The 10,462-nt window shown below is 40.2% G+C and overlaps 2 protein-coding genes across 3 annotated transcripts; both read right to left on the bottom strand.

Annotated features, from left to right (window-relative positions):
• Positions 1-754: 754 nt before the first annotated feature.
• LOC113045572 (uncharacterized) lies at positions 755-2,886 on the bottom strand. Of its 2 annotated transcripts, none has more exons than XM_026206003.1 (2): positions 2,416-2,886; positions 755-2,133 (listed from the first exon to the last, which is right to left on the bottom strand). In XM_026206003.1, exons 1-2 carry the CDS (start codon positions 2,851-2,853, stop codon positions 820-822), a joined length of 1,752 nt encoding a protein of 583 aa, XP_026061788.1. In that variant the 5' UTR covers positions 2,854-2,886; the 3' UTR covers positions 755-819. The 2 variants fall into 2 exon arrangements, with proteins under 2 accessions (XP_026061788.1, XP_026061789.1); XM_026206004.1 differs by having other exon boundaries at positions 755-2,138; positions 2,421-2,886.
• LOC113045573 (uncharacterized) lies at positions 759-7,576 on the bottom strand. Its single transcript, XM_026206005.1, has 10 exons — positions 7,322-7,576; positions 6,127-6,233; positions 5,880-6,020; positions 5,503-5,654; positions 5,166-5,302; positions 4,854-4,947; positions 4,405-4,740; positions 4,076-4,262; positions 3,861-3,988; positions 759-3,565 (listed from the first exon to the last, which is right to left on the bottom strand). The coding sequence occupies exons 2-10, from the start codon at positions 6,206-6,208 to the stop codon at positions 3,245-3,247; spliced, it is 1,578 nt and encodes a 525-aa protein (XP_026061790.1). The 5' UTR covers positions 6,209-6,233; positions 7,322-7,576; the 3' UTR covers positions 759-3,244.
• Between the last annotated feature and the right edge of the window lie 2,886 nt (positions 7,577-10,462).

Below are 10,462 nucleotides of genomic sequence, written 5' to 3'. Positions count from 1 at the left end.
TCATATTTGAAGATGTTTAAGGGTATGGGCCAAAATGCTCTGTTTATGTGCATGTCCCTTTTAAATGAAAATGAGCTGGTGCTCCCGCCTCCCTTCTAGTGACCCTCATTTGTGAGGCAGTCAAGTCCGGTGTAAAATGTTAGCACACACGTATTGGACTTTTCCGAATAGGGGTATTTCAGGGACATTTTCTTCAAAAATGAAAGTTAAAGGTACAATTTGTAAGATATTTGCAGTAAAATATCCAAAAACCACTAGGCTATATATTTTGTCCAGCTGATTAATAACAATATTTTGTCCAGATGATTAATACACAGTAAATTTGAAATCCGGTAAACAACACCATAGGAGTTATTTTCAACACTTTGAAAGTGTATATATGAGAACCACCCACAAAGTGTTAATTTAACACTTTCAAAAGTGTTGCCTCATGCAACACCAATACAGTGTTAAAATGTGAACACTAAGAGAGTGAAATATCAACACCGATGCAGATAAAAACAACACTGTTACAGAGCTGGGTGTAGCTTTGTAGCAAACACTGACAGAGTTAAAATTCTACACTATTCCGGTGTTGACATGACACCTTTAAAAAATGAAAATCACAATATACTCGGTGTATAAAAGGGTCAAAATTTACACCATCCTGGTGTTGATAGAACACTTTTTCGGGAGTTATTTATGGTTCTGTATTACCTACTAAAAAAAAAACCTAAAAACTAAAATAAACTAGAAAATCACTATGAAGAAAACGTCACTGTCAAGGTTTCAAAACTTTATTTCAGCACAGAGCAAGAAACCATAAATGCCATGAAATTATTACAAATAACAGTCCACGACAATGTAAAAAAGATGGTCATTGCCATAGGACATTTGTAAATCAAATGGCTTGTAGTACATCAATTCCTCAGGTTTTTTGAGTACAAGACAATGCTCTTGTTCAACAACACTGAAAGCATGAAGGTGTTCAATAAACTCTGATTCCATACACGATACCAAAAAATAAATTCCATCCTTAATAAAAATTTTAACAATCTTTCCAAAAACAGGTGCATCATCAACAAATTCTAAGAAAACAACAAGACCACTGCGATACTCAATACCTTGACACTTTACCCACGGTGTGACCATTACCTCGCTAGAGATATCAATCTGGAGTTGCTCTGAAATAAAATCTGAGTTTTCAAGGTCAGACAACAGCTCATTTGAAACAGGCCCAGACTCAATACCCCTGATAGTACATGACTCCCAGTGATAGGCAATGGCTAGCTGGTGTTTTTTTGCAAGCGATTTGGTCAGGTTTTTGAAATTTTTTAGATTTTTCTTAAAAAACCTGTGTTTTGCCTCATACCTCATGGTCCATACATGAATCAATGGGCCAATTTGTCTGATGCATTCAGGGTAGTGAATCATAAGGTGGTGTTTTGGAATTAGATTCCTAGGATACAAATCCTTAAACAACTGATGATGCTCTTTTATCAGATGCTTCAAAAATATTATCATTCCTTCAGAGATGCAAGGAGAAAAGATAATATTAACAATATGTAAGAGCAGCAACATCAAATGCCAGTGCTTATCTCCCACTGGGACTACATCTCCAAATATGAGAGGGATGTTCTTAATGAGACACCATGTCTGACTTGCATTGAGACCAATGTTGTTTCCTGCTTGTTGAAGGTTGACCTTGGTTGGCCGGTTATTTCTTTCTAAAAAGCCATAGTTGAAGGCATACAATCTTTGAGGAATGGAATCACCAGAAATTAGATTGCAACTCATATATTCAAAAAGCAGTTTCACTTCATACTGTGCAACTCCCTCCAGGATATCATGCATAATATCCAGCACAAAGTTATCAGATACATTAAAGTAAGTCAAGGTATTGAGTATAGAATTTCTTTTAACACCATAACATGAGTTTTCATTAGGGTTGTCAGCAAGATACTTGTAATGCTCCTCATTTAGATTTCTATTACGCAATATCATCCGTGGATCATCCTCACTAAATACTTCCTGTGCTAACACCTTGTCAGTGAGACAGAGTCTGCAGTAATGTTTTGCAGAAAAAGATTCAACATAACCAAGAATACTATTTAGACCTAGGTTATCACCGGTAATTTGCGAAATAGTACCAAAGATGGGCTCCTCAGAAAATGACACCATCAATCCCTTCTTCTCAAGTACTTTCACATCATCAACCAATGGGCCAAGTATTTTGTCCATGCCATACTTTTTTCCATCTTCAGAATGGAACAAAGAAATTAGATGTATGTTCATTAAGGAAGAGTTAATGTGTGCTGGCAGGTTACGAAGTACAAAATATAAACAGCCAAGTTTATGAACTCCTGCTTTAGATCCTAATGGGTTCGCGGTTTCAAAATCGTCATAGTAAATTTGGATCTGAAGTGCATTGCTGTGGATGGAGTACAAAGGATGTTTTTTGTAATACTGTCCATCACAAAAATCGCAATACATGTCACTTTGCCGTTCCTCTTGGATAAGATTACACACTTTATCATTCCTAAAAATGAACTCAAGAGTCTTCAGAAGAGGGATATATATGAAAGTGTCATTAACTGTTGTCTGTTCATACATCCCAGAGATTTTATTTCTTCTTGAATCGTATCTTACACCTAAGTGTATTTCAATAGGTTCAACAACCCCCCATTTCTCACTGAAATATTTTCTCCATTTTGTATCTGTATTAAAATCAGAGAATGGATTATTAAAACCATTAAAAACTTCTTCAACTGAACTTCTACTTGTGCTGTCAACAGGCACAACATTTAAAACATTTTCCCTTAAACTTGTATGGAAATCATTAACAAAATCCTCCATGCTTTCAACAACTGACATGATTACACTGTTTGCAACACCATTGCCCTGTAATTTGGCTATTATTGATGCACACCTTTCCCTCGAACTATCCCTTGAATCAGAAGAACACTCAAGCAAACTCGCATCATGTAATCTTTGCTCTGTGTCAGACACAACAAGTGATACTGCTTCATTGAGATCTGGAGCTTGCTGATTTTGTAAAGATACAGTTTCACTGCTTGATGCTACAGCCCTCAAATGAAATCTAGTTAAATGTTTTCTAAACCCTTCATAACTTTTAAATTGCAAGGAACAACCATCCTGATCACAAACCAGACCAAATTTCTTACCAGGATATAAACCATGTACAAGTTTTAGGTGTCGAATTAATTTAGCTATTGTAGCAAACAGTGATTTACAGACATAGCATCTAAACATCATTCAAAAACTTAGCTCTAAGCTCCTTTACTCTCGGGCTCTCACTTGTGGTGCCAACATCAATTTTGTACACTGTAGTCTGGAGAAAAGTGTACAAATTTTTGAGTGGAGGATCATAACTGAGACTGAAAACAAAATGAACCTTGAAGAGTTCATCAATGGCAGCCAGTGAAGAGGATTCTTGACAGGGGATGAGCTTTTTATCCACCACAATGAAGTAGTGACTGATGGCTTCCTTGCTGCTCCCTGAGGCAAGAATGTATGGCTGACGATTCTCTTCCAGCTCAAGGTGTTCCTGTATGCTCCTGCATGCCTAAATGCGGGAAAAAATTACGTCTTTGAATAATAATGATAAATTATTAAGTACAGCTTTATCAGTTAACATTTATTTGAGACTTTTTAGCTTAATTGCACATCATAAAGACCAGGAAGCACTCCAAATCAAAACCGTACATGCACAAACAACAATTTTAGTTTAGATCATATTTAGATTAATTTTACATTTATCATTTTACAGTTTATCTAATAGTAAAAAATAAATAAATATTCAATTCAAAGTGTAACACTTATAGGCCTTGTATTTTGGCACCAGTGTGCCAGATACCTACTTTGTGAAACACCACCAGATGGTCAATAGCCTGTGAAATACTGATCCTTTGGATTTTCTTTCTTCCTGAAGCCTGGGGTGATAGGAGATGCAAAAGTAGAAGGAAGGATGATATATCACTGTCCCACTCTGGAAAAAAAAGTAACTTTGTTAAATGTCTACACAAAAATGAGTATGTATAGTATGATTTTACTGCAAAGTCATTGGAAGTTTCACCTGGGGAATCCTGTGCCTCGCTGATTTCTTTGCTCTGTTTGGCAGATGCCAGTAATCTTTTCAGCAGTGGAGTGGGAGTCAAGGTTTCTCCTAGTCTGATAACCTTTGCTTTGAAAACTGTCGGCCACCTTTCCAAAAGTCTGGAAGCAGTTTCTGACCCAAAGAGGAGTGTGAAGTCCTGAAGAATCTGAAGCAGTTTGAAGAAAACACAAATCAATTACAATATATTGTGATTACAATAATGTGGCCAGTTTCAACAATGCAGACCATTTGACAGTTCTCTGATACTAACATTTAAATTTAAGTAAAAAATGAAAGAAAATCCATACCAATCCTTTAGTGTCCAGGAACCGAGGAAAAACAGAGAGAATGGTGGTGGATCCCTCTGGATCATGGACAAGGCGCTGTCTGTATTCAAACGTTGCCTTCATCTTCTGCATGATGACCTCACGTTCACTTGTATGATTCATCAAAGAGATGGCCTCTACACTTTGATCATTATCTAGCTGATGTTCTTGGTAACATAGCTGTCTGTCAAGCAAAGGACCTTCCTTTTCTTCTGTTTTTGGATCTTCCTTATTTCCAGAAGGTCTTGTCCCCCTTTGTACTGTCTTGAGGCGCCATGACAAGAATCCAGTGTTTTTTTGGCCATCATAGAAATGTTCCTGTTGAAATGACACAAATTCTTAATTTAACCCTTAATAAAAAATAAAAACATCTTTAGACATTTCCAACTGAGCACAAAATATTGAATGTCCGATCAGTGATAATGACTTACATATCCAGTCCTTCCTTGGGGATCTCTGAGTGAGGGAAATAAGGTGATAATTCCCAATCCATACTTCTGTTTGGTAAGTCGATGTGGGACCCTTCTGAAGAATTGGAACACAATGTTACTTTACGCTGATAGGAAATGTTTAAGAACATTTAATTAAACTAACTTTAAGGGAAAAAAAAAAATAGAATTTTTTTTGGACAATTTGCACAAATTTGTATCACCCAACTACATCTATCTACTTCACAATCTATAGAGCATCAAAATCACTAACAAACTGAATAATGCAAGAGCGAATTATATTTTTAGAATTACCCTTCTGTCTCCATCATGTGTGCAACTAAGATGTTCACCATCACTTTCCTTGTGTCATCACTAATTGTGCCTGTATCTTCATACTCCTTAAGCACATTTCCTCCACCTGGTCTTGTCTGTAGAATTTGTTTTATCAGCTATAAAAAAAGAGAGTATTATTAACAGATACTATTATGAGAGAAGATAGTGCAGTAATATCTAAATTACCCTTAAATATGACCCTGATCTAAAAAATATTACCATTATATATGGGGATTACAAAAAAAAAAACCTTAAAGAAACTGAATATCATGATGAGTAAAACACCCAGTGTCTGTGTAATGCTACTGGGACTCACATCTCTGGCCTGTGCTCGTTGTGATGCCACATCATCATCTTCATCCTTTCTGAATCGTTTTGGACTAAACCAGTCACTCTCTTCACTGCTTTTTGAAGTTAGAGACAGTGTATCTGTATCCAAGCTTACTGAAGACTGAGGTGTGGAAGATCCTGTTAATGTTAAAACTGAGGTTAATAGATGTCATGTTAGTATATATTAATACTGAATTAAAAAAAAAACTAATAATGAGAATTTTTTAATCCAGAACATTGGTTGTTGAAATAAAAAGACTCAATATGATCCTTGCCATTTGAACACTGAAGATATTAAAACACTACCAGTACTCATTCATAAATTGGGATACAGATCATTCAGCAGGTCCTGTTTTCACTCACCCATGTCAGTCAACTCATTTATGACTAAAACCAACCCACTGGTGGACATTAGATCAGGAAACACATCTTTATCCACCTCTGTACCAGTTTCATCTGTAACTGTAACAGCAAGGTCGTCTGGAATTGAGAACTTCTCTTTCACTGCAAAACAAAATATTTACCAATTTTAGTCAAGTTTTATTTATAATTTGACAAAGCTATAAAAAAACATATAGATTAAATTATTATGATATTAAATATCACTCACCCTCTGCTAGAAATAAATCAAAGCACGCCTCTGAGATTTTTATGAATTTCTTCCTATTCCGAAATTGTGCTTTGACAATCATTGTAATTAAGCACCTGAACTCCTGGCTTGTAGAGGAAGAAACACATCTTACTGGTTTGCTACAAACACAGACTCAATTTGAAACAAGATTGTAAAAAAATAAAAATATCAAGACAACTTTAATAATTTATCAAAACGGCAAAGATACCAATTAAATCGAAATAGGTTAACTTTTTATCCGTTATAACCCCTCATTAACAAGACAAAACGGGAACTTTTGAGAAATGATACCATTTTCGTCTCCGTGCAAACTTTCAAACTCTCCTCCTCGAGCAGTCTAAATAAGCGCGCGGTTTCTTCATCTATTGTATCCGGAAAGACTTGCAATACAGTTTTACGCTACGTACAGCGCCCCAATGGTCAAACCTTGTTATTGCCGATACATTTTACATAAAAATATCTGTGGTAAATTGGTTTTAATTGTCGACATTGTCCACTTTTCTCAAATGAGACTTCCCCGATGACGTATGCAGCCTTCAAATGCGACCAGGACGCAGCCTCCGAAATGAGACAGCAATATATTAAAATCCTTAAAATGTAATTGAGTACTTTAATTCACTAAAATAAATAAACTAACGTTAACCACGTCTGACCATAGACTGTATAAAAACACAAATCATATAACGCTGCTCAAACATCGACATAAAACGTATCAAGTTACCACAGTTCAAAACCATGAAGGTCCCAGAAGCATGGTTAACGATCTGAACAATCTTTTTTAAGCCAAGAACCATATTGATATATACATTTTCTATTAACGTTAGCGGACTGCAGAAATTCCATGTGCCACAGTTCACCTGTAAAATGGCGCGCGCGCGCGAGACTTTATAGACTCATTTTGAAAAGAACACGATCAGAGTTTAATCAATAAAAATGACTGCTGTGTGCGACACACGAAATGACAGACGAAACTACTAACGTGAAGTTATATTCAAAGCTTTAATTCGTTGATAAAGGGGCATGACATAGGATGAAGCAAATTTCAGAGCTCGTTGGCTTTCTCAATCATTATTATAATTATCTGTGATTGAATTATAATGATTATATACAAATTATAAATTAGAATACATTTACAGTCTGTATCTGTAATATAACATTAAATTGAAAGACTTACCACCACGCTTCCAGCGAAGTAAAATGGCGTCCGCATGTGGTCTGTTTCAATTAAAATTGACGTCTGTCTGCACGTTAATGGAGGTGTGGCCTGATTAACTCTGAATGAGAGTTGACGTCTGCAACTATGTAAAGTAACACCAACTCTTATTTGAAACCTGACACTTCTGGTGTTAGACCCATTCTGTTCAGTGTTGATCCAACACTTTATTTTAACACTTTATAGTAACACTGGAAAATCAACACTGTTAAATTTACTGTGTAACAATATCTCTAATGTTCTGCCTCTAGTGGCAGGTCCTACAACCTGTACCTTTAACAACCGTGTCCTCAGGGGTCTATGGAGACTCCTATATTCATTGGTGCATCCCTAAACCCAACAATTGTGCTGACATTGTACCTCCAACAGCTAAAGCAAGAGAACAGTAATGGCGGACCGCAGCTTCTCACTCAGAAACTTTAATAATCACAAAATAAACACAAAACAGCACAACAGCCCCTCACGGACGACTGATGCGTGCAAATAAAAAGCAAACATAAATTAAAAGCCCAGGCCTGGTCCTCTCTCGTCCTTCACTGTCATCGCTCCAATTTTATATCCTTCCATCTCCTCCGTGGGCCTCGAGACCGGTGGGTCAAACAGGTGTAGCTCATCTACAATCACTCCACCGGCCTCGCTCCTCCCACGTCCCTCAGCCCCGCCCCACTCGTCACAACGGTGTATGAGTTTTTGGAATTATAAAACATTGAGTGAGTGGATTTTTACCATCATAGGCTGGTTGTTTTCACACACTGCAGCCACACACCTGAACAGTTAAAACACCTTATAAAAATGATTTTTGCATTTTATGCCACCTTTATTTATGAACACACTGGTTTGTAGTGCACATTTGACCTTTTACTGCACTCCTTTTGCACTTTATTCTTAATGTACAAACAAGTAACCATTAACTTGAATGCCTTTCTTCCAGTGTCCGCTGTACAAAAAACTGTTAGACTGCTTGATGTTGCAAACTGGTATTTGTTATCATATTATTTATTAGTGTAATCATGAAACCAGATAGTTGTACCGTTAACAGCAGATTCTAAGATGAAATTCACTAGTTCACGCTTACATATAATTAGCTGAGGTATGGTATGCGTATTTGGCGTGCTGTCCGGGGAAGGGCTCCGAGCTCGGGAATTGCCCGAAGCTAGAGTACCCCCCCTTCCCCGTATATTGTAAAGTGAACTTGAAGTGAGGAGATGGGGTGGAGGAGGGATGCTGATAAACCGTCAATGGATAGAGGTAAGTCAGCGATATTTATACTGTGGGATTGATTACTTGATTGTGGTCCACCTGTGATGATTAGGCTAAGTATCTGACGCGCTCCTCCCGAATCTTCATAGATAATTACATTTCACTAGTTCACGCTTACATATAATTAGCTGAGGTATGGTATGCGTATTTGGCGTGCTGTCCGGGGAAGGGCTCCGAGCTCGGGAATTGCCCGAAGCTAGAGTACCCCCCAAAAAGGCAAATGTACAGGAGGACAGCCGCCAGTTTAAAGAATGCCCCCCAAAAAGCAGAGTACTGGCGGGGGCTGATTTGGTTTCTGAGAAGTTATCTCGTTGGCAGGCTGGAAGGGCCTACGTACTCCGGAGGGAGCGACTTGGGCGTTGAGAGAGTAGGCCCTACCAGCTGCAGCTAGTGAACTACGTGGTTGTTGGCGCCCGGTCGGTAGGGCTCGGGCCGATGCTCAACTGGAGTTTTTTGGCGTTGGATCGGTGAGCCCTGCCGGCCGATGAGGAGGAGCGGCGTGGTTGTGGTGCCCGACCGGGAGGACCCGAGTTGCCTCGACCGGAATAGGTCACGGTGTCGGCGTACGGGCCCTACTGGCTGATAGCCCCTGCTATTCAGTGGGTGAAGGGCCTAACGCTGACCGAGAGGGCCCATGAAGCCTCCGACAGGAGATTGAGACTCAGGATGACGGACGTCTGGGTCCTCTCGGTTAGGCAGATAAAAAGCTTTTGGGCCAGCCGACAAGGAGGACTCTGGCAACATCCGAAGGGAGATCCCGACTCACGGCATCGGCTGGATGAGATTCACTTGCGGCTGGCAAGCATAGGCCCGTCCGGGAGACTCTCGCCAGACGTCTGAAGGGAGCGCACGCGACAGACGGGTAAGCCTCGGCGGACGGGGAGGGTTGGAAAGGAAAACCCGACTGGGAGGACTCTCGCAGCATCCGATGGGGCCTCAAACTCAGAACATCGAACGGGTAAGCCTCGCCAGACGGGGTTAAAAGATGTGAGAGTAGCTGAGGGTAGCTTTTTTTTTTTTTTTTTTTTTTTTTTTTTTTTTTTTTTGCAGGATTTGGCGAGAGGACGAGACTCGTGGCGTCGGACGGTTAAGCCTCGCCTACCGTCAAATGGAAAGGTAAGTTGTGTGGCCGAGAGACTGTTGCCGACGTTCGAAGGGAGCACACACATCGAACGGGTAAGCCTCGCCGACCGTAGGGTGGAAACGTAAAGCAAGTCTGACCAGGAGGCTCTCGCCAGCGTCCGAAGGGAGCACACACATCGAACGGGTAAGCCTCGCTGACCATAGAAAAGGAAAAGGTAAGGTTGTCTAACCGGGAGGCTCTCGCCGGCGTCCGAAGGGAGCACGCGCATCGAACGGGTAAGCCTCTCCGGATGGCGGACAGAAAAGGTAACGATAGGTGGCCAGGAGGCTCTTGCCAGCGTCCGGCGGGGACAAACTGGGTGAGCCTCGCAGGCCGTAGGTTGGAAAAGGTACGTTTGCGTGGTCGTTAGGCTGTCGTCGGCGTTTAAGGGAGTTTGCTACTCCTGGCAAGAGACGGTTTAGCCTTGGTGACCATAGGAAGGAAGGAGAGTTTATTGTGTGTTAGGTACTTGCAGTATTTAAGCAGCTTGCTTGTAGGTTAGTAACCTGAAACACACAGTAGGGTCGTGGTTGGCTGGCCAGGAGGCTGTCGCCGGCGTCCGATGGGAGCACTCACATCGGACGGGTAAGCCTCGCTGGCCAAGGGTGGAAAAGGTCAGGTTGTCTAGCCAGGAGGCTCGGACCGACGTCCGATAGGAGCTTAGCTCCAGGAATCGAACGGGTAAACCTCTCTGGCTGAAGGACGGAAAAGGTTGTCCG

This window comes from Carassius auratus, chromosome 27 (assembly GCF_003368295.1).
Source record: "Carassius auratus strain Wakin chromosome 27, ASM336829v1, whole genome shotgun sequence".
Taxonomy (NCBI): Eukaryota; Metazoa; Chordata; class Actinopteri; order Cypriniformes; family Cyprinidae; genus Carassius; species Carassius auratus.
The sequence above is the reverse complement of the archived record's forward strand: the minus strand, read 5'-3'. Positions and strand labels throughout refer to the sequence as shown.